The sequence below is a fragment of the Diabrotica virgifera genome, chromosome 2, assembly GCF_917563875.1.
Source record: "Diabrotica virgifera virgifera chromosome 2, PGI_DIABVI_V3a".
Lineage (NCBI taxonomy): Eukaryota > Metazoa > Arthropoda > Insecta > Coleoptera > Chrysomelidae > Diabrotica > Diabrotica virgifera.
The window spans coordinates 68,291,004-68,316,652 of NC_065444.1; the positions used below are offsets into that span (position 1 = coordinate 68,291,004).

At 32.7% G+C, this 25,649-nt stretch overlaps 1 protein-coding gene across 1 annotated transcript in view; it reads left to right on the forward strand.

The window, feature by feature from the left end:
* Positions 1-25,191, forward strand: part of LOC126880059 (protein bride of sevenless) — a 123,369-nt gene extending 98,178 nt beyond the window's left edge. The window contains exon 4 of the mRNA XM_050643714.1: positions 13,783-25,191. Within this exon, the coding sequence (XP_050499671.1) occupies positions 13,783-13,971 (189 nt within the window). The 3' untranslated portion in view covers positions 13,972-25,191. The remainder of the gene's footprint in view (positions 1-13,782) is intronic.
* The last annotated feature ends 458 nt before the right edge of the window (positions 25,192-25,649 follow it).

Here is a 25,649-nt window from a genome sequence, read left to right on the forward strand (position 1 = left end):
CATTTTACTGAATACTTTGAGATACTCGGACACCGTTTCATTGCTGCTGGAGATTACAATGCCAAACATCACAAATGGAGCTCCAGAATCATAACCTCACGAGGGCGAGAATTACTAAAAAGTATTAATGAGAATCATTTAACTTCTCTCTCTACTGGACAGCCTACTTATTGGCCCACTGATAGATAAAAAATTCCTGATCTTATTGATTTCGCTATATTAAAAGGAATAACACACACCCATATCCAAATTTCTCCTTCTTTTGACCTATCATCGGATCATTCCCCTTTCTTCATAGACCTACTAAGCCAAATTCACAATTGTCCTAAACTTCTAACACTGTGTAATAAAAGAACAAACTGGGATAAGTATAGAGAAGAAATAAAATCATCCATTAACCTAAACTTGCCTCTTAAAAGTGACAGGGACATAGAAAATGCAGTCACTCACTTAACTACAGTTATTCAGCAAGCTGCTTGGTCGTCCACTCCAGAAATTACCTACACACACAACTCCGAGTCGTATCCTGCTCACATAAATACACTTATACTGGAAAAAAGAAAACTAAGAAAGAGGTGGCAGCTCACTAGACACCCAGAAGATAAAACAAATTTTAATAGAGCTTGCAGATTACTCAAAACAAACTTGATCCAACATAAAGACAATGAAATCAAGAATTATTTAAAGAACCTCTCACCTTCAGATGATACAAATTATTCTCTGTGGAAACTAACAAATAAACTTAAAGACAACAAACAAATGAATGTGCCAATCAGGAAACCAAATGGCACATGGGCTAAAACTGACAAAGATAAAGCTTATACTTTCGCAAATCATTTATGCGAGGTATTTCAACCGCATCAGAGGGAAGTCTCAGCTGAAGAAGAAGAAGATATTCATGAAGTCATAAACGCACCATATCAAATGGCTCCGCCTATTAAAATTTTCAAGAAATCTGAAGTAGAAGAAGTAATTGATAATCTGGAGAATAAGAAGTCACCTGGGTATGATATAATATCTAGTTTGGTCCTAAAAAATCTACCCAACGAAGGTGTAAGCTTAATTACTTATATATTTAATTCAATATTAAAAACAGGTTACTTTCCACTCCAATGGAAAGTAGCTCAAATTGTTCTAATCCCAAAACCTAATGAGGATCACGCGGAAGTATCTTCATATCTTCCAATAAGCTTGTTGCCTATTATATCCAAAGTGTTCGAGCGGCTTTTCCTGAGAAGACTAGAGCCTACATTAGACAGCAACAATGTTTTACCTAATTATCAGTTTGGCTTTAGGAAACAACACGGTACCATCGAGCAAATTCATAGGGTAGTAAAAACTATCAGAAATTCGCTCGAACTCAAAAATTACTGTACAGCTGCATTCCTAGATGTCTCACAGGCATTCGACAAAGTTTGGCATGTAGGTCTTATCTCCAAGATTAAATCCATATTTCCTTATCCCATAAGTTCACTATTAAGATCCTATCTGACAGATAGATTTTTTCAAGTCAAAAGAGGAGGGGAAATTACTAACCTGTTTCCAATATGTTCTGGAGTTCCACAAGGAAGCATATTAGGACCAACACTTTACTTAATATACACATCGGATCTTCCAACCACCATTAATACAACAATTGCTACATATGCGGATGACACAGTTATAATGGCTTCAAATCCTATAGCAACAGAAGCATCCGAGGTATTGCAAAGTCATCTGACTGAACTAGAGAGCAAAATCATCTGGCTTAAATTGTGGCGAGTACAAGTCAACAGTTTAAAATCCACACAAATAACATTTACTTTAAAAAAAGTTGTCGCGCCTCCGGTTTCTATAAATAACACTCCACTACCAGTCAATACCGCCGTAAAATACCTGGGAATTCATTTAGATAGTAAACTTAATTGGGGCACCCACATCTGGAAGAAACGTCTTCAACTGGGCCTAATCTACAGGAAAATGTATTGGTACATGAGTAGGAAATCAAATCTTAGCCTGGAGAACAAAATTATGATTTATAAATGTATTTTAAAACCGGTGTGGCTATATGCAGCACAAATATGGGGAACAGCTAGTAATACCAACATTCAAAAACTTCAACGGTTCCAATCAAAAGTGTTGCGCCAGATCTGCAATGCCCCTTGGTATGTTACGAACCAGAGATTGCACCACGACCTACAGCTACCAACAGTTAGCGAAGCAATATCTGCTGTAAATTCTAGATACAAGGCCAGACTATCCTGCCATCCAAATCCACTCGCCACGGACCTGCTCAACATTTCTCATGAAAGACGATTAAAAAGACCTGACCCTTTGGACCTCTAGTACATCTGGACATCAGAGCAACAACAGAGTGCAGTGTCATAGTGCAGTGAAATAATCATGTTTTAGTTTTAGTGATTTTTAAACTTCTTTCGTATTTTTATTCATGTTCCTTAGACTTTTAATAATCATATTTTTATTGTCTGAACTGTCCACTATACTAAATTTTATCTATGTATTATGTTCCAAGTAATTGTTATGTCTTATTTTAAAATTATAATGTTATATGTCTTACTGGGTGCTCGCCACTGGGCGGCTTCCATCTGTGTTATTTTTCAATAATATTATGTATTGCTTATTGTTTGTGATCAGACAGATTGCAATAAACGTTGGATGTTAAAAAAAAAAAAAAAACCTAATTATTTATATAAATTGTGAACAAAAAATTGTTCTTCTTTTTGTGAAAATTAATTTAATAACAAGTTCTTTTTGTACATTGTGTATAATTAATTATGTTAATGTTTATATTTTTGAATAGAGAATTAAATAACTTTTCAAATGAGCTCTCACACGACCCCTACTACCATTCAAAAAAATCATCGACTACGTCATTACGCCCAGATGGATGACGTCACTAGTATTATATATATGCCAAAAAGTCCTAATTTAAAAATAAAAATTTACCTGTCCAAGGATTTCTCTTCAAATTTGCCCATTCTCGAGACAATGAATTTATGCAAACTCAACCGTCCTCATTTATACTAGAGTGTCGCGCCCGCTTGATTAGCCATTAAAAAACAAGGAGGTTTTCGATATTGTATTGCAGAAAACTCTTCGGGATTTTATCAATCGATGTTTAAAGAATATCTACCTACCTTGGCAACATTGAAATTTTCAGTTAAATGTCCGATTCAGGGTTAAAATGGCTGATTTCATGATTTTTAAATTTTTTAATCGCTTATATGTCAAAAACTATTAACCTAAGAGAAAAGTCACTAAAGACCTTTTCGGTTTGGAATGATTCAAAAAACCTAAAAAACTTTGTTCGATGCAAAAAAAAATAATTTTAGAAAAAAGCCCTAATCTTCCCCCTCGCCTGGCAAGGTCTTATGCTGTTCAGAATCGCCTGGCAATGTACACATTTCTTCTAAATGACTTATTCAAACACATACTTACATTTAAACTTTACAGGAGAAAGTTTATTTTTCTCTTAAACTATGCAGTTTTCGATTCACCTGGTAGATACACGTGCAGGGCTGATGCCTGCCAGGTCATGGTTTTTAGCCTTGGTGTGCTATGAATTGCCAGTATACAAAGGGTACCCCCCGTTAAGATAGGCAAAATGCCCTCACTCTCAGAATTCAATTTTTTTAATTGTTTTACGTTCTGTGCAATTAAAAAATGAGATAACGCGGATTTCTATCTCGCCACCCCCCTTACCCCTCCCCCAGAGCCAAAAACGTAGATTTTTAGATTTAATTTTTTTTAGTTGAGTTCCAATTGATTTAAAAATTTCAAAAAATTCACACGTGTAGCTGAGGCTTTTACAAAACATGTCCATTTTTTATCGACCCTTAGGTCGAGTGTACATAACCTCAAAATTTTTTTAACTTTTTTAAAACCTATAACTTTCTTTTGGAGGGGGCTGCAGGTCCAATTTTTTTTTAATTTTGTGTATTTTATCAAAAGCTATCTCCCTGATTTTTTTCAGATTTTTCCGTCAGGTGCGCCATCTTGAAAAATCCGGAAAACTGTTTTTTTAGGGGGTTTTTTGGGATTTCCTCCATTTTATAGACTGCAACATAGATTGACTCAAGGTTTCGTTAATAGATTATGTATAATTTGAAATAACTGATTATATTAGGATATTCAAAAATTGGGCGAAATACTTTTAAACCCCCCAAAAACCATGTTTGTTTAAAGTTTTGTAAGGATTTTTGAGGGTTTAATTTTTTTTTATTTGAGGTCGATACAGCCTGAATATTTTTTTTATTTTTTTACGTTCTATATGATTTTAAAAAATTAACCCTATTCCCCTACCCCTCCCCCACAGCCAAAAATGTCAATTTTTCGATTTTATTTTTTTTTTAAGTTGGTTTGCAATTAAATTATAAATGTTGTTCTGAAGCTATTTCTTTGTGGCATTTTTGTAATTAACTATTCTAAATGGGAAATAAGCCACAATTTAACTAAAAAATGATTTTATTTTTCATCTGTAATGCGATAGAGAGAATTCGATAATCTGTGACGCACTGAAAAAATGGTTTGGGACGATCTATATAAATAAATCAGATTAAATTAAATTATTAGAAGATTTTTTTACCAAGCAACATTTTTGTTTAATTTATTAATATTTTGTATTTTGACAACGATGTCCGTGGCGGACATCGAAACGTTAATAAAATAATTTTTTAGTTAAATTGTGGCTTATTTCGCATTTAGAATAGTTAGTAATTATTAAATTATAAATTATAAAAAATTCACACGCACAGCTGAGGCTTTTAGAGAACATCTATTTTTATAGACCTCATTTTTTTGTTTTTTAATAGGTACGTATAACTTTTTTTGGCGATGGCTGCTAATTTTTTTTGTGTTTTGTGTATTTTACAAACTATCTACGTTTGGCTCATAATGCAAATAGTCCCCGCTGTATGCTTGTCCCGTTAGGTAAATTATTCCGATTAACTTTTTTGCACAAACTTACTCAAAAACAGGTCCTCATAACAAATCCACAAGGTGCCAGGCAGTACCGCGGTAAGAAAATTTTTTAAACATTTTTTTAAACGAATTCAAAAAATCAATTTTTTCACTTCGGACAAATTTGTTTTAGATTCTCTGGATCAAGCTGAGCAAAAAAGGTATCTTGTGATTTTTCTATAAAATTGACTGTTGTCGAGTTACATGCAATTTTAAATTTGAAAAACGCGAAAATGGCTATTTTCAAGGCTTAATAACTCGATTAAAAATTATTATTATGAACGTCACAAACTGACCAACTCAAAGTTTAAAGCCCCCCTGCAATAGCCTAGAGAAATTTTTGTCATTATTTTATTACTATTATTTTTAATAATTAAAAATGAGCGCTAAGCATGTATTAAAGCGGCCGTCCGCGAGAGAGAGATGTACTATATTCATTGGACGTTTTAAAAAAATATCGATTGGAAGTCAAAAATACATTTTAAAAAAATAAAAAAGGAATTTTGAGGTTATATGTATTGTACACTCGACCCACACGGGTCTATAAACAATAGATATGTTTTGTAGAAGCCTCATAAAAATTTTAAATTAATTGCAACTTAAGACAAAAAAAAATAGAAAAATTGACGTTTTTTGTGGGGACAGAGGGAGGGGGTGGTGGGCTAAAAATGCGATTAGTCTTATTTTTTAATCCCATATAACGTAAAGAAAATTAAAAAAACATATTCGGGCTGTATCGATCTCAAAAAATATCATTAGGCCCGCAAAAACCCTTACATAACTTAAAAAACATGGTTTTGGGGGGTTTAAAGGTGTTATGCCCAATTTTTGATAATCTTTAAATTCTCATTTATTTCAAATTATACATAATCTATTAACAAAACCTTGAATTGATCTATGTTGCAGTCTATAAAATGGAGAAAATCCCTAAAAACCCCCTAAAAAAAACAGTTTTCGGGATTTTTCAAGATGGCGCACCTGACGGAAAAATCTGAAAAAAATTAGAGAGATAGCTTTTGATAAAATACACAAAATGCAAAAAAAATTGGACCTGCAGCCCCCTCCAAAAAAAAGTTATAGGTTTTAAGAAAGTTAAAAAAAATTGAGGTTATGTACACTCGACCTAAGGGTCCATAAAAAATGGACATGCTTTGTAAAAGCCTCAACTACACGTGTGAATTTTTTGAAATTTTTAAATCAATTGCAACCCAACTAAAAAAAAATAAATCTAAAAATCTACGTTTTTGGCTGTGGGGGAGGGGTAAGGGGGGTGGTGAGCTAAAAATCCGCGTTATCTCATTTTTTAATTGCACAGAACGTAAAAAAATTTAAAAAATTTAATTCTGAGAGTGAGGGCATTTTGCCTATCTTAACCCTATCTAGCCTTACAGGAAGACCGTTAGTCAGAGGGTTCACTAGCTCTTAGACTGCAAGCTCTGATATTCCTCAGCCAAGATTTCTTCTTTCTTCCCAAGCCTTTTCTTCCCTCTACTCTTCCTGGCATGATGACGTGTAGCAGAGACTATTCGTTTCGAAGTTTATGGCCCAGATACGATGTTTTCTTATTTTAATAATTGTGTTCATAGGCTTTCCGAAACGTCAATTCGTCTTAACATTTCTTCGTTTGAAACGTTTGCAGTCCAAGAAATTTTCAGATAACGCCTATATAGCATCATTTCAAATGCCTCCATTTTTTATGGATTGGGCTTTGTTAGAGTCCAAGCTTCTACCTCATATAATAGATGCTGAGGTTAGTAACAAAATTTGGTTTGACAAATAACTTAGGGACTAGAGAAGCACTATTCGCTGTCAATTTACTAATACAAAGGTCTTTGGACGATATTTATATGTAAGAACTCCACAACGAAAAAGTTTTCCTGTAGTTGGCTGTATACCATGTAATACAAAAACAGTAAAATCCTGTATAAAAGGTATATTTAAAACCCCTCAAAAGTGCCACATCAAAATCACATAACTAGTTTTCGACTGGTTTACCAGTCAACATCAGTGCTTACCTAAAATGAATATAACCTGGTAAAATAATGCAAAGATATTGAAATTTTGACTATGATTAAAAAATTATAGGTTATACTCACGTGCAATTTACATGCTAACCACCAAGATATTATTTAACAAAAATATGTGGGTCAAAGCCCAGTAAAAGTAGTCCGTCAAGGAAACATTGGTTTAAAATGCTACATTAAGCTAGGATGTTTAAAATATTTTACTAACTCCTCTTAAAGTATACGTGAATACATTTTTAACTATAACAACTAGCTTAATGAATTTTAAATGATAATTTTCACAATGGACTGTGTTGTTACATCATTTCTAATTTTAACAAGCTGTACACCTTAGTCTTTAAATATGACAGGTTAATTTTCAACTTCCTGTGAAACTGTCATTTCTGTCTTGTCATCGTTCGGAAGTCTCTATCCATTTCATTGTCACTTGCCGCCATACTTTCAACATGTGAACAAGTCAAATTCACAGCTCAGATTTGATGTTACCGGGGGCAGAGTAGCTAAATATTTTAAACATCGTAGCTTAATGTAGCATTTTAAGCCAATGTTTCCTTGACGGACTACTTTTACTGGGCTTTGACCTACATATTTTTGTTAAATAATATCTTGGAGGTTAGCATGTATATTACACGTGAGTATAACCTATAATTTTTTAACCGTAGTCAAAATTTCAATATCTTTGCATTATTTTATCAGATTATATTCATTTTAGATAAGCACTGATGATGACTGGTAAACCAGTCGAAAACTAGTTATATGATTTTGATATGGTCCTTTTAAGGGGTTTTAAATATACCTTTTATACAGGATTTTACTGTTTTTTATATTTATATGTGTTTTTTTTTACTATCAAAAGGCGTTTGATAAAGTAAAGCATTTTCAACTAATGAAAATAATAGAGAACAAGAAAATCCCTTTTTTCGTTTTTTTAAGAGATATCTTTTAATGATCACCCTTTCTTGTTTTTGTGTATTCAGTCAATTCTACTTAAACACCAGTATAAACTACTATTATTAAAAAATATTTTAGGTAACAAAAATCATATAACGGTAGAAGAAATTGGCCACAAATAGCATCTAATAACAAGCTTTTTAGTAATTTCAACACTTTCTATGTCGCGTTAATCTTATGATACCATTTATTGATTTAAAAACAATTTATTTATATGACCATTTAAAATAACACTAATATTTCGTGATCAATAATTTATATGCCTAATAAAATCTAATTTTGGTTTTCGGGTATCTTCCTTCTATTCCTATTATGATAATAAATATTTTTAATATACTATAATTGGACATTAATCATGTATCATTATTTTTCCCATCACAAAAATGTTTAAATACTTAAAAAAATATTAATTTCTCGTATGAAGAGGTCAATTTAAGGTATTAGACATTAGACCTGGATCCCGCGTACCAAAAAAAGTTGATTAATAGCAAGCTGAAAATTTGTTAATAGCTTAACGGTGTCTAGTCGGACAAACTTTGATATATGGGAACACTGGAACAGGGGAAGTTTTAATTGTGGAACAGGTTAAAAATATGGAACGTCAGACTACGAAAACGTTCAATGTATTTTGTCGTACGGAACTTCCAATTGATTTGTTACCATTTCATTAAACTCTCATGCAAAAATCAGATTCGTGTTTATCACCAACTAGGCATTTTAATGAGTGGAACACGAAGAACATATCAAATGACAGGAATTATATTGGTGATAAATAGCAGTCTGATTTTTGCATGAGATTTTAGTGAAACGGTAACAAATGATGTTTCAAACTTTACTGATGTTTCAAATTTTTAAACTGTTCCACAATTAAAACTTCCCCTGTTCCAGTGTTCCCTCACATCAAAGTGTGTCCGACTAGACACCGTTAAGCTATAAACAAAATTTTTAGCTTGTTATTAATCAATTTTTTTTGGAAGCGGGATCCAGGCCTATATACTACGTTATAAGGTCTATTTGGTGCCAGTATGGAAATAGTCAGAAATGCATTTGTAAAAATGAAAACATAATCTCTGCAACAAAGACTTTAGATTAGAACTGAGACTAAAAGCTCTAAGATGCTACGTGTTTTGTCCATATTGCCATACGGCAATATGGACTTGAAAGCTGAACATTGAAGCAAAAACATATCAATAAGCTACCGTCATTTGAAATGTGGTGTTATAGTAGGATGCTTAGAATTAGAATAGTGTGAACACAGAAGAAAACGAACACGGAAGTATTGCGAGAAATTGGCAAAGGGTACGAAATAATAAACACAATAAAAATAAGAAAGTTACAATCTAATCTAAGACTGATAATACAGGGGAAGATAAGAGTAGGAAATAGCATAGAAAGAAAGAGAGTGTCATGGTTGAAGAAAATTAGGGACTCGTTTAGTTCTACAGAACTCTTCAGAGCAGCGGCAGATAAAGTAAAGATCGTGATGATGATATCCAACCTCCGATTGGGAGGCGGCACTTAAAGAAGAAGAACGCCTGTGTCATATATTATAGCACTTATCAAATACAGTGCGTCCATAAAGTAACGCATAAATTCATTATTTCATAAACTGGCGACTTTACAGAAAAATCCCAAAACAGGTCGATTTTTATTTTTAATTTCCTATTTCTTGGCGTATATATCATAGTAGTGACGTCATCCATCTGGGCGTGATGACGTAATCGATGATTTTTTTAAATGAGAATTGGGGTCGTGTGGTAGCTCATTTGAAAGGGTATTAAATTCTCTGTTCACTAATGTAAACATTAACGTCATTATTTATACAGGGGGTTCAGAAAAATATTTTTTTAATTAAAATAATTGAGACAAAAAGAAGAATGTATGTAATTTATTTAATTCAAAATGCGTTTTCCTACTGTCAGTAAACAGAAAAAAAAAATTTACAAATAAACATTGATTTTCGCTTGAACGAAATGTTCAAACTAGCAAGAGGCAGGTGGGTGGCAGCTTTAACATTGAATTTAAGCGAAAAACAATATTTATTTGTCAAATAAACATTTTTTCCTGTTTTCTGACAACATTAAAACGTATTTTGAATTAGATAAATTACATATATTCTTCTTTTTGTCTCAATTATTTTAATTTAAAAAATGTTTTTTTGAACACCTTGTATAAATAATTATGTTAATGTTTATATTAGGGAATAGAGAATTGAATACCCTTTCAAATCAGCTATCACATGACCCCTATTCTCATTTAAAAAAATCAACTATTACATCATCACGCCCAGATGGATGACGTCGCTAGTATGATGTATATGCCAAAAAATCCGAAATTAAAAATAAAAATCGACCTGTTTCGGGATTTTTCTTTAAAGTCGCCGGTTTACGAAATAATGAATTTATGCGTTACTTTATGGACGCACTGTATTGTACAGGTAGGGCGGTGAAATCATTTTTTTTTCCTTATTGGCTTTGGATTACTTGATCCATTCAGCCACGATAGATACTAAATTACTGTTTGCTACAGTATTCCAAATATAATAAGATTACGTACATATGCGCACATATAATACTTATGCACGCATATACATACATAGGTAGATACTGAAATCAATAAAAAGCCAAAAAAACCAAAAAGGGGGGGGTGGAAACATTAAATTGACCGGCAGGTATACCGTTTATTCATGGCCCTAACCAATTTAACCTTTAACTACCCGCGCATCAAGTTATAACATAACTACACGCGTGGCGTACTTTGTACGCCACAAGAAAATACACTTAAAAACAGCGGATTTGTTTAATTTTTTTTTGAAAAAATGCACTTAGTTGTTTGTTTGTTTGTTAAACCTTATTCGGTATCAGTGAATACTTGGAGTTCCTTTTCAGTAAGCCAATTGGGATTTATAACTGGAATCATGGAATAACTGGATTCCATGATAAATAAATGATTAATAAAAAATTTTTTTAAATGTGATTTTTTACAGGAGAAATATTATTGTTTACAAAGAAAAATATATTTTTTGTCATAATGACTAAAAAACAATTAAAATATGTACTTATATTACGACTTATAGTAATATAATCCTGGGGTATATTGTCCACCACCGGAAACAACAAATAATAAAATGTAAATTACTATCTTTCCAGAACGCCGATTATAACGAAACTAAAACCAACTTGTAAAGCACATTCCAGTGATAGGTTAAAAAAATAAGCAAGGTCAAAAATTAAATTTTTAAATATATTTCCAGTAGAATTCTTATATCTGGCGTACAAAGTACGCCAGCGCGTGTAGTTAAAGCTTAAATTAATTTACAAATAATGAAATTGACAAAAAACTAAATGCTAATATGTACTTAATACTAATAAATATATAAGTTTTTTTAACACAGCGCTAAGGCTTCAACCCGGTTGGACACCGCGGAGGTTTAGACCTTCGTTTTGTTTTTAATCTCTTTCTCTTTTTTGTTTTATAATTTATTATACTTTTTTATTTATTTTTTTTTTGTTTTTTTTTGTTTTTTTCTTTTTTGTTTTTTATATTTTAGGTGAAATCATTTTATTACAGAAATTAAATTTGTTATCATCCAGTTACGTGTACGAATTAGTGACATCTTCTTCTTCTTCACGTGCCATATCAGAATTATCCGACGTTGGCGATCACCATTAAGAAGGCTTCTCGATCTTCTGCAATATGGAATAATTTTCCTGCATTTGATATCTGAGTTCATTCACGAATGTTTTTTAACCAAGAAACTTGTTTTCTTCCTACACCTCTACGGCCCTCTATTTTGTCTTTAAGGATCAGTTGTAATATTTTATATCGACTTCCCCTGACTATGTGTCCCAGATAAGACATTTTTCAATGTTTAACAGTCTTTAGCAGTTCTCTATCTTTGTTGACCCTCCTTAGTACTTCTTCATTAGTTTTTCTTGCTGTCCAGGGTATCTTCAGCATCCGTCTATGAATCCACATTTCCAATGCTGCTTCAATTCTATTCATGATAGGTAGATACTTTTAGCGTCCACACTTCTGCACTATATAAATGTAAAATGCAGTTTTAGTTCCATTCTTTGTCTTAGTTCTAAACTGAGATAATTATTGCAAAGAAATGACTTCATTTTCATAAAAGTAGTTTTAGTCATTGCTATTCAGTACAATTTTATAATTACACGAATATACTTGTCATCTATTCCGATATTTTTCAGTATTTGCATTCATTTTACGTGCTGTACTTTATCGAATGCCTTTTCGAAGTCCACGAAACATGCAAATACATATTTTCTTTGGTCACGGTATTTTTTTAATAGGATGTTCAGCGCAAAAAGTGTCTCCCTGGTTCCCATAGCATTTCTAAAACCAAATTGGGTATCTTCGATTTGCGTCGAATTCTGTTATGAAGTATTCTTAGGAAAATCTTAAGAGTGTGGCATTAGGCTAATTAATCGATATTCTGAGCATTTTCTCGCATTGTGTTTTTTAGGTATTGCGACAAAGATGGATTTGAGCCAATCTGTGGGAATCACTCCGGTGTTATACATTGAATTAAAAAGTCTTACTACTACTTTTATGTTCTCATCCTCTATTAGTTTCAGCAACTCAGTTGGTGTATCATCTGGACCACAAGCTTTTCTAATTTTAGCATTATTTTTTATAGCGTGTTCTACCTCGCATTTCATAATTTCTGGACGGTCAGTACAGTTTTGGTAGAATTCTGCAATATTATTCCTGTAATCTTCAAACAACTCTGATAATATACAGCTGCCATTATTTTCTTATTTCTTGGTTATTTATAATAATTTTGTTATTATTCTCAACAAGTACAGAGGGAACTCGTTTTTTAAATATGTTACTTATTTCTTTCAGTTTTTTGTGCATATCAAATAAGTCGTGTCTAGATATCACATCCTCCATTTCGTCGCACCTTTCTCTCATCCATTTTTCTTTGGCTACTTTGATCTCCTTTTTTATTCTTCCCTGCAGGTGTCTATATTTTGTTTCATTAGACTTTATCAGTCGACGTTGTTCCATCAATTTCAAGATGTCGTCTGTCGTCCATTTATTTTTCTTTATTAAGTTTTTTCTGTAATCATTGTTTGTGGAGATTTCGTTAACTTGGTTTTTAAATTCACTCCATAGTTCTTCTGGATCTTCTAGTTGTTCTCCGATGTTTTTTATTCTATTGGTAAATTCTTTTTTAATGTTGTTATGTTTTGTGTTTATATCGTTAAAGCTAAGTACATTGGTTTGTGGTTTTTGTCGCTGAATTCGTTTTATTGGCATCTAATGTTTTTAATTTTTTTAAAATCTCCAGAAGTGCTTTAGATGTAGATAGGTAGATCCTAAAATGTAACCTACACAAGAACATTTTGTTATGATGCTTAATATCAATTTTTGTATTACTTTATTAATGCCTGACTACACCAACAGATCTTAAGCTTAACGCGCGTTTTTAGCTCAGCTTACGAAACATAAGCGTTGCACCATTGAGTTATAGATCAATTTTCAGCTAGCCACAATGGATTCCCACGTGGTAAAAATCGAAAATTATGGTGCAACGTAAGTGAAACTTAAAGCGGCCCTATCTATAAGCTAAGCAGGAGCTTAAGATTTGTTGGTGCAACCAGGCATAATTGCTTTGCTGAACCTCCATATCTACCATTGGACTTCGTGCAGCCTGTCGTTTGTCTTCGTTTTGTCAACCAAATTACTTACAGTGACACAACATCACAGGACTTTACATTCATGAGCTATTCTGTACCATGACACTTTTTGCATTCTTATATCAACCAACCTAGTGATGCTTTAAAATATGTAATTTATTGATAGGACATTTGTTTTTCAGCCGATTTACGATTGTGTCAACGTAGCAGCCATCAACGCAGTTAATGTGGCCAGAGCCGGAGTCACTTTATCAGGGCAGCAAGTTATGCAGCAGCCAGATCTGTACACGTGTCCAGCTCTACCTGACGATGAAGACTTGGACTTCCGTTGCGACAGTCCCACTAGCAATGATAAAATTACTCGATTCTAGAAGACTGACAAGGCTTTATTTTTAACATACGACCTAAGTAGAAAGGCCTAAGTATTTTTAAGTGAAATAGTTGTTAGACGAGTCATTTAGCTGTAATTAAAAAACATTGTGTTAATTATAGGACAATATATGTATATGTAGTCTCATACAGAACACTGTGTGTAATATACAAATATTTATATTAAATTAAATTATAATTTTAATACGACTATATTTAAAATATGAAATATTGTCTAATTCAGAAAGACCAATAAAACAAAGTCGTTTAATTTTAAACGAAAAATTAAAATAATAACTATAATGTTTATATAAAATAAAAAGTAGACCTACATAGTTTATAGAAAAAGTCTAAATTCAAAATTTAATATACAAAGATTATTAAATAACTTGTTAAGTACTACTGGAACTTCACAAGGAGTTGATGAAAAGAATATCATATAACTTGTGAAATAAAAATATGACATATGGGGTGGTTTGGGGTTAAAGCCCCTCCCAGGGCATATAAAGGATAGTAGGAAAATGTAACTTGTTTCTGTGCCCAATCCAAACCCCCTCCCCCCAAAGGAAAATTCTACGTGCGCCACTGGCATGACACGAATTATAGATATAGTATAGATAAATAACGAACAATTGATGACGTATATTATAGTGTCGAATAACTTAGTCAAGTTGAAATTATATTTGTCTGTTAGTTGTTACTTTGACACCAGCACACGGTTAAAATATTCATTGTTATATTAAATAAATATTACGAGGAAAGAAACATTTTAATTGGTCTACTCACTTATTTACTCCATAGCGCAATAGGCTATGGTAGCTCCAGACCTGAACAACCTTTTGCGTCTCAGCAGATCACCATCTTCTCATTTCCAGATTCAACCATTATTTAACAAAATCAACAAGGAAAAAATAGAATGTTTCCTGTAGCTGGCTGTATACTATCACTCACAAAAATTTAATGCAAAATGCTTTGTGAAAGGTATAAAAATTCTACAAAGCATAGGAATTGATGATAAGGACATCCGAATTGTGACAAGTCTCTACTAGAATCAAACAGCCAGGGAAAAAGTCGGCAATGCATCCACAGAGAGCAATATCAGAAAAGGTGTGCGACAGGGATGTGTTCTCTCCCCTCTCCTTTTTAATATTTTTAAAAAAGCACTGAAGCAAACTAAGGCATAAAAATCAATGGAGATTTGACAAATAACCTTCTGACTTGCTACCTGACTTCCACCATGTAATCAAGTCACACTACAGCTCAGATGTTACCTAGGGCATAATGGTAAAATATTTCTAACATCCATGTTTTAGTTGGCATCTTTAACCGATGTTTCCTTAACGGACCACGTATATAAGGCTTTGACCCACATATTTTTGTAAAATTATATCTTGGTGGTTAGCATGTAAACTTCACGTAAGCACTGATGATGACTGGTAAACCAGTCGAAAACTAGTTCTGATTGTGATGTAGCCCTTTCTAGGGATTTTAAATATACCTTTTATAAAGGATTTACTGTTTATTAAATAACCTTTGATATAATACAGTATCTTATGGACAGGGTACAAAGAGTGAGTGAAGAAAGAGGACTTAACCTCAACATAAATAAATCAAAATGGATGCTGGTCAGCAAAACTCAAAAACCTGCCAGACAATTGAAAATAAAAAACCAACTATTTGAACACGTTGACTCGTATATTATATACCTTGGAACAGTCGTCAAATCGAATTGGGATCAAACAACCGAAATACGATCTAGATTTGAAAAGGCCAGAGCAACATTTAACAACATAAAAAATATATTCAGCCATTCCGACATATCTCTCCCACTAAAAATACGGCTGCTAAAGTGCTATGTATTTCCAGTCTTGCTGTATGGCGCAGAGTCATGGACACTGACGGAAACATTAATGAGAAAGCTGGAGGCATTCGAAATGTGGGTATACCGACGTATCCTCAAAATATCCCGGACGACTCACATCACCAACGTAGAGGTACTGCGCCGAATGGGAAAACAAAAATAAATCTCTTTCACAATTAAGAAACGGAAACTTAATACCTCGGTCATATTATGAGACATGATAAATATCATATACTCCAACTGATAATACAGTGTAAAATAGAAAGCAAACGCGGACCCGGAAGAAGAAGACAGTCATGACTTCAAAACTTACACCAATGGTTTGGACTAACATCGATCGAGTTATTCAGAAACGCCGCAAAAAAATTAAAATTGCTATGATGATAGCCAACGTCTGCAACGGACAAGGCACATGAAGAAGAAGATAAAAAATTTTATCCCTGATTTAAAATCACAGAACGTTTTGGATATTTAAAAATATCGTCATCAGTGTTTAGAACTGGTTGATCACAAGATGAGCCACCAAATAAATACCAGGGTACCCTTTAAATAGTATAACAATTTGTTATATTAGCATATTTGCTTAAAACTCCTTAGGATGGATAACATTTATAAAGAATTAGGCGCTTGGGCATAGCACGACTCCCCATCACGTGGGTTGCTAGACAGATAGATATGTTTCTACATGGAGACTGTTAAATGGCAACTCAACAATCAACATTCTTCAACACTCTCGATCAAGAACAGAATTCTAAACTAAATTCTAGAAAAGTCAGGTTGTTTCTAGAATTTTTCCGGTCGCGGAAAAGTTTTCGAAAACTTCGACGAAATGTCATGTTAGAAGTCGCTAGTTTAAACTTAGAAAAGAGAACTTTTCTACAAGATCAAGACAGAACTTCCTACCAAAAGGAGTTTTAACAGCTGGCCTCTTAGTAATATCATTGTCTATATATGCCTGCTTGTAGGATATTTATATAGAAGGCCTGGATCCCGCGTACCAAAAAAAATTGATTAATAGCAAGCTGAAATTTTGTTAATAGCCCCGTCGGACAAACTTTGATGTATGGGAACACTGGAACAGGGAAAGTTTAATTGTGGAACAGTTTAAAAATTTGGAACGTCACATTACGAAAACGTCCCATGTATTTTGTAGGACAGAATATCCAATTGATTTGTTACCCTTTCATTAAACTCTCATGCAAAAATCAGACTGCTATTACTAACCAACATGATTCCTGTCATTTAACATGTTCTTCGTGTTCCACTCATTAAAATGCCCAGGTGGTGAGAAACACCAGTCTGATTTTTGCATGGGAATTTAATGAAATGGTAACAAATCAATTGGAAATTCTGTCCGACAAAATACAAGGAACGTTTTCGTAGTCTGACGTTCCAAATTTTTAACCTGTTCCACAATTAAAATTTCCCCTGTTCCAGTGTTCCCATACATCAAAGTTTGTCCGACTAGACACCGTTAAGCTATTAACAAATTTTCAGCTTGCTATTAATCAACTTTTTTTTGGTACGCGCAGGGCCGTATTTAAGGGGTGGCAGTCTGGGCAGCTGTTCCGGGGGCCCCCACAAAGCCCCAAACTTAACAAAATCAGCACATTATTCACATTGAATAATTTTTGTCAATCAATTAACTGTAATATTTCGTTATATGGAAGGTTTCTCTCCTATTAAAAATGTATTTTTGGCAAATTACGGTCATAAAGCAGAAGATATATGTATTTAATTCTTTAATGACATTCTTGCAAGAAGATGATATCGATTTGAAAAACTGCAGGGGGCAGTCCTACGACAATGCGTCAGTTATGAGTGGAAAATGCAATGGTGTTCAGCTAAAATTTAGATTACATAATATCTTGGCGTTGTAGATTCTATGTGTCGCCCACTCTCTAAATTTAGTTGCAAAAGCTGCAGCTGAGTGTTGTCCTGCTGCCATAGCATTATTTGATTTCTTGGAAGGACTGTATGAACCCTATGTATTTTTCACTTCCTCTACATATAGATACAACTTGTTAATAGAATGTTTAAAAGCGCCTTTAAGCGAGAGCACAGCCGACCATGTCAGAAATATGATTATTCCTAAAAAACAGTAAATATTCCTAGATGGTCGTCTAGAAGTGACGTCGCAAAAGAACTAGTTAAAGGTTATAATCAGATTAAAGGAGCATTATCCAAAATTCCAAAAGACGATGGGCAACAATTTCAAACTCTTAGCGATACAAATGGTTTGCATAATCGAGTGTGTTTACTGAAAACAGGGATATTTGCAATATTTTAAAATGAAATCTTAGAGAAGACAAACAGCACAAGTCGTATTCTCCAAGATCCAAATATTGACCTTAATTCAGGAGTGACGGCACTTAAATCAATTAAAAAATTTATATTCTTTCAAGGAATATTTCAGAGACTGAAATAACAACATCAGAGAAATTTAGGACTCAAAATTTTATAGCTATTATAGATCACTTGATTTCCTCTTCAAGTCATAGGCTTTCGGCATATGAATCCATTCATTCTAATTTTGGATTTTTACATTATTTGGAAAATTTAATTACCAATGAAATTGAAGCTCACTCACTGTAGCTCACTCACTGAAGCTTACCGACAATTACAGCAATGATTTAGATGCAAACCTAGGTGTCGAACTGTTACAATTTGTAGAATTTCTCAATTCATTTAAAGAGGAAATCGGCTCATCAAATATAAGTAAAGTAAAGAACTTCAAATGTACCGACGCGACGGTTAAAAGAGAAAAATGTGAATGATGCGTTTCCAAACGTTGTAGTGACGCTTCGTTTATGATGCTAAGTAACTGCAGTGGAGAGAGATCATTCTCAAAATGTAAGGTATGTAATTAAAAATCGACTTCGGTCTATGATAGGCCAAGAGCGTTTGAACCATCTCTCTATAATGTGCATTGAACACAATGCCAAAAAAGTTACCGGACCAAAATCTCAAAAAAAATATACCCGGACTTTCACACCATACCATAGTTATAACAACAATTTGTTTATTGGTAGGAGGTAGGGCCCCACACCAAGTCTGCCCAGGGGCCCCACTGCCTTAAATCTGGCTCTGGGTACGCGGATATTATTAGGTCTATAGGTAATTTCTCTGTTTTTTTTTTCGCATAAGGACCAGTATCTCTGCCCTTGTTTATGTATAATAATAATATTAAACTCATCAAATACATTTCATTAAGTTAGTTATAATAAGTAATATAATAATGTATGCATCACATTTTTTTTTCAATTTTCGTTAGATGTATGTATCTGTTTCTTATGATGCGATAACGAAAAGGCAAGAACGTTAAAATAGATTTTTTTCTTTTTTTAAACTATTTTACCGATATTCGATGGCGAAGTGAAATTGTAGTGTAGCTTTCTTAATGTTCTAATAATTATTATGATGAGTGAACGTGAAGTGGATATAGATAAAATATGTGCTGAGATGAATCAAAAAATATTTGGATATGTAGAAATTTCGTTAAGTTATATTATAATTGAATAAGTTACACACACCCAAACTTATATGGAATCATCTGATATTTGTTACTATTTCGTGCGAACTACTATTTAAAAAAACGAACACACGAAGTCAAACAATATTTATTTTAAAGCAATTTAATAACAAATACATAACAATTAAATAAAACAATAAAGTATTTAGCAAACAAATTGAAAGTAGTTCTTTTAAAGTCAATAGCATACAAAATTTCAATGTAAAACGAATAATGTTTAAATTGTTTGTACATATTTATTTTTTTGTACTTTGTGGTAGTCAGTCTTATCACTAAAGACCGGATTATATGTTTTTTGCATATCGATAACCATCAAAGATACAATCAAACGCTTCAGGATGTGGACGAATTATGATAATTAAAGGCGTTTGACACTAATTTAATTTTACATATTTAGAATATTTTCGTTTTTTTAACATATTTGGATGGTTTGAACATATTTTCGACCGTTTGACATATTTTGGCATATTTTTAACAAATTTTAGCGAAATTTTTGTTGATGTCACAAGAATCGTCACAGACATACGTCTGACATTGTTTCAACTAATAAAATCTTGATTACGGTTTCCGATGCTGCGTCATACATGGTCAAAACTGGCCAACAACTAAAAGTTTTATATCCCAATTTAATTCATGTGACGTGTTTGGCGCATGGTTTAAACATAGTGGCGGAAGAAATTCGAAATTCATTTCCTACAAATAATAGTTTAATTAGCAACGTGAAGAAAATATTTTTAAAATCGCTTTTAAGGATTCAGATATACAAAGAAAAATTACCAAATACTCCTTTGCAAGCGGCTTGTTTTTATGCGGAACATTTTCTCTCTATAAAAGAACTACCTACTTTTAAGTTTTGAAGAAACATATATTGGTGCGGTTTCAAAATTCAAATCAATTTTAGAAAACAGGTCACTGCACAATGAGCTTTGTTTTATTAAATCAAATTTTGAATTTGTTTATAAAACCATCCTCAATCTTGAAACTGAATCGCTTTCACTACAAGAGTCTCTTAATTATTTAATTAAGAAATTTAAGGAAAACGTTGAGAACGTTTCTGGAAAAATTGGACAATCAATAAATAAAAAATGTATTGAAGTTTTACAGAAAAATAGTGATTTAAAATTATTACAGAAAGCAAACCAAATTCTTTGTGGCGATTTTGATGTTAATATCAATTTAAATGCGGAGATTGTTAATGTTTTAAAATTTGCACCAATCACATCAGTTGATGTTGAACGAAGCTTTTCAACATACAAATTACTACTAACGGATAGGCGACATAATTTTACTATTGAAAATATTAAAGAACATTTGATTGTGAATTGTTTTTTACAAGAAGGAATAAAATGTAGAAACGGAAGTAATAGTAATAGGTACTAGGGTTGGTATATAGTATATAGGTAATAGGATTGGTATATTTAGGTTAATTTTTTTAACATATGTAGATCTATCTATCTAATCAGCCCTAAACGTCCATCCTTGGATATAGGCCTCTTCTTCCTTCTTCCATGCCTCTCTATCTTGGGCAATTTACATCCATTTTGACCCAGTGTGTTTCTTCAGGTCATCTGACCATCGCATCTGTGGCCTTCCCCTTTTTCGTTTGTGGTTCCATGGAACCATGGAACCATATGTAGATACTTACCGTTATTTAATAAAACTTTTATACATTTTTTATTGCATATTTTCTTGTTACTTTAAAATGTTTTTCACATATTCCACATATTTGGAACATATTTTAAACTTATAGGGAATATTTTCAACATATTTTACTCATATTTCAGACATATATATATGCACATATTTCAGTCAAAACAGGAACATATAATCCGTTCTTTAGTTATCACCTCTAGTCCTTATGCAAGCTTCAGTTTGTGTGGGCACGTTCCTAACCAAATTATCAACATTTTGTTGTGGTAGGTTGCTCCATCCTTTAAGAGCAGCTTGTACTAGCCTAGCGGTGTTTTGTGGATTATCCCAGCGAGCTCTAATTTTTCTGTTATGCATATCCCACAAATACTCTATAGGATTAAGCTCGGGTGAGCAAGCAGGCCACTCCAAATAAGGGATACCTTCTGCTTCAATGATGTCTGTAGTCACTCTAATGGTATGTAGAGGTCCATTATCATGCAATAAAATTAAATTTTCTCCTGTTGCACCTCACTAGAGCCTGACTACAGGTTATCAACATACCTGTGAGCAGTTAAAGTTGATTGGATGAAAATTAAAGGAGTTTTTTACGGATCACAATTCCTCTCCAGAACATTACACTTCCCCTTGTAAATTTGTGAACAGATCTGACAGTTTTCGTTCTTGCTTATCTTCCTCGACCTCTAAGTACACGATTTCGTGGGTCATCTGATTTTACACAAATCCTGACTTTTTTTGAAAATAGCACATTTTATCAATTCCCACTGTTCCAGTTTTGGTGGTGAAGACACCAATTTAGGCGATCAATCTTTTGCTGCCTGGATAACTGTCTCCTGCTGTATACTTCTTGGTACGAACTCTTCTTCTTATCGTTTCAACTGAAACAGTTACACCTGTAGCTTCCAAAAGCTGCCTTTGGAGTTGCAGATGAGAAATGGTTGGGTGTCTTCCAGCTGATTGGACAATTAAACGATCGTGGAGAGCAATATTACTTTTGGCGATTTTCCCTTGCTTTATTTTTAAGCTTTCCTACCCACATAACAATTTCATGTTCTTAGTAGATTCATAGAACATACTTTTCAGAAAAAGTATATACTTAGAATATGCGTAATTACTATTGAGAATGTGCAGAGCACATACTGAGTATATACTACATTACAGTACTTAAACGTTCTATGTATATACTTAGAATGTACTACCGCACTTCTTTTCAGTATATACCAAGAACATACTTTTTAGAAGATTCTAAGGAGGTGCTATAAACCTTCTATTTATATACTTAGAATGTACTATCGCACACATTTTTAGTATATGGGAAGAATATTCCAAGGAAGTGCTATATACCTTCTAGTTATATACTTAGAATGTACTATGGCACATATTTTTAGTATATGGGAAGAATATTCCAAGGAAGTGCTATATACCTTCTATGTATATACTTAGAATGTACTATCGCACATATTTTTAGTATATGGGAAGAATATTCCAAGGATGTGCTGTATTTCTCAGAAGTATGTTTTCAACATCACCCAATTTCATCCTATAGGTTCTACCAAAGAATACTAACACACCCACTGGGTGTGTTAGTATTCTTTGGTTCTACTAATATATTATATTTACATATTCTAATTGCATATGAGAATGTAGTTATTACATTCTACAATATTACGTAAAAAGTAAGTATAAAATATATAAACTTTAGTTAGTTATATAGGTACCTATGTAAAATAAATATTATATGGGTAAGTAGCCTATATATAAAATATAAGTAATATAAAATATTTAGTTATTATGTGCACATCAAAATAAAAATTCTGCTTATATAATTATATAATAGCCAAATATATATAATATGTATGTAAATTACTAAAATTTATAGGTATCTATATACATTATACATACTTTTACTTACTAGGTATTTAGGAAATATTGAAGTACCAATATGAATTTATTATTTTCAAACTGCTTTTTATGTTCTTAAAAATGTTTTAGTCCTTGTAGCTAGAAATACTTGGTCCTACCTAACAGCGTAGACATAAATGCATAACTAACTGTACTGGAAACTATTTTCATATTTTGCTCTTTTGTTACCTATACCCCCTTCCCTTGTGTAGGTATAAAATGCAATGCAAGGGTCAGAATGACAATGAATGGCCGTTTCCGGATTCCCGAAAATTATAGGTAAAAATACTTATGGTATAAACTCAAATCAAAATGGTATATTCATTTCAACTGAAAACGAAACGAGACTTTCTCATTTTTCTTCAATAGAATTAAGTTTTAAACTTTTTACCATACAATTAAAACGGTTTAAAAAAAATGATTTAGATAGTTCAGTATATAGTACCTACCAAAATACATAAATTTTATTAATTATTCTTAACGCGAAGTTGATAATCTATTGGCTAACATTATTCTTCTTCCTATAGGTACATACAGTATATTCTTTTTAAAATATTTTAAAAGTATATACAAGTATGTGTTAAGCATATACTTTTGCATATACTTACGCATATACTAAGAATATTCTATTAAGGTATATTCTAAGAATAAACTTTTACGAACATTCCGAGATACTACGTACCCGAATGTGCTCAGTATATTCGGTGCAAGAATATTCTTTGAGGCACATGCAAAGAACATGAAATTTAGAATGTTTTTAATGGTACATGCTATGCTTGTACTACGCATATACTAAAAAGGATATACTTCGACGAATGTTGGTAGGATATGCTTAGAACATGATGCGACCATCATTGTTATGTGGGTAGTTCCTGTTACCTAGCATAGGTTTTGGACAGAACGTCCTGTGTTACGCATAGTTCTACAGCTAAGTCCCTCTGAGAACATTACTTTCTCCACAAGACCAATGTCTTTCCCTGTTGTATGTTCTATAACCCCACATGAGGCATATTTTCGTTTTTTGACGCAAAAGTTAGTTTATTTATTTTCGTTCAATTTGAAACTCAAGCAAATAACCTATACTGCAACGAGCTGTACTATCTGATTGTCTTTGTTTATTTTCAATAAAAACCTTTTTTCTTCACAACAATAACAAGTTTTTTCAAAAGAAATAAATATTTCTTTGAAATACATGGTGATTCCATATAAGTTTGGGTGTGTGTTTTTGTAAAATAAATATGTACCATTGATTATTTACAGTGTCTCCGTCCAGTAGTAGAACGCTCATACACATTTCTTTTCAATAATTACATAGTTGCTGAGAACTACAGAGTATAAGCTTATTAAATAAAACCTTGAAACTAACAACTAAACTTCTGAAAGAACGAATAAATCGAGATAAACTTGGCAGATGAACAACAAGTTTTTGTACTAGAAGATCGTGTACAGATGCAGTATTCGTCAAATTTCGATTGATATCATAATAATTATTAAAAACTTTCAAAACAACAACAAGAAAGTCGGAATAAATGGACAACTACCAAACTTATAATAGACATACAGATGAATTCGTTTTTAAAGGGAACATACATTTTACATGTAAATTTATCTCAACTCCGCTCCACGCAGTTGGGCATCAAAAGGTTGTCAAAGAATTATATTATAAAAATCAAATACTCAAGCGTGCTACTGGATTCTGACCTATTTCAGCACAAAAGTCACTGAACGTCGAATAATGTCGAATGGTACAATGTTGCCAAAATTATCATTTTTTGTTGGAAATGATTTCTTCAACTAAATATGCCAATCTATTATGTAGTATTGGGACCGTGCAAGTTCGGAAGAGCGACACCTGGTTTCATAGCTCGGCAACGTTTTTAGCACTTTTAATTATATTGTCAAGGCCATAGCCCAAAAAAGAATAAGAAGAAAAAGTAAGATTGAGGTTATGTTATTAAAAGGTAAACATTGTACTACAAGCAAAATATCATTAATTAAATTTACTTTAATAATTGCATATCATATCAAAATTGTGGAGCAACATAATATGTGTAATTCAGCCACAATAATATGTAGTATTTACTAGTTATATGCACCGTTATGGATAAGACATGAAAACAAAGAGTTGCGTTCTACTACAAAACAATCTAAATAGTTAGAAAAATTTAGCATAGTAAAATTGTACATATTTACCGAGAGTTGTAAACAGTTCTGTAACATTAGTATAATAAATAAGACTTATATTGGTAAATAACAATTATAAATTAGTCTTTCTTGTGTCTTTTTTTCTTTTTGTAGTCGTTTTGGGTGTAAAAGATGGACTAAATAACTGGTAAAACACGCAGACACATCAGTAAAACACAACAGTACTAGACAGCTATACCAAATCACTAGACCACTAACAAAAAATTGGTCACCAGTTGGAACACTATAAGATTTACCGCGGATAAATTACTTACAGAAAGAAAAAACCAAGTAAGAGATGGAAAGAGCATTTTCAGAAGATGCTAAGTAAGTCCAGGGATCTTTTTCTATGTCCACTGCCTTACCTCCTTATGGAGTATTGGAAGCTCTTGAGTTTCTTAGCCAAAGTTTAAGATATTTTTTGGCTGGATCAGCGTACCTCTGATTCTATTTTATTTCCTAACTTAAATTTAAATTACCTTTACAGGTATTTCCCATTCCAAATGTGATGACACTCAACTAAAATAGGCTTTGCGTAAATATTAGGTATA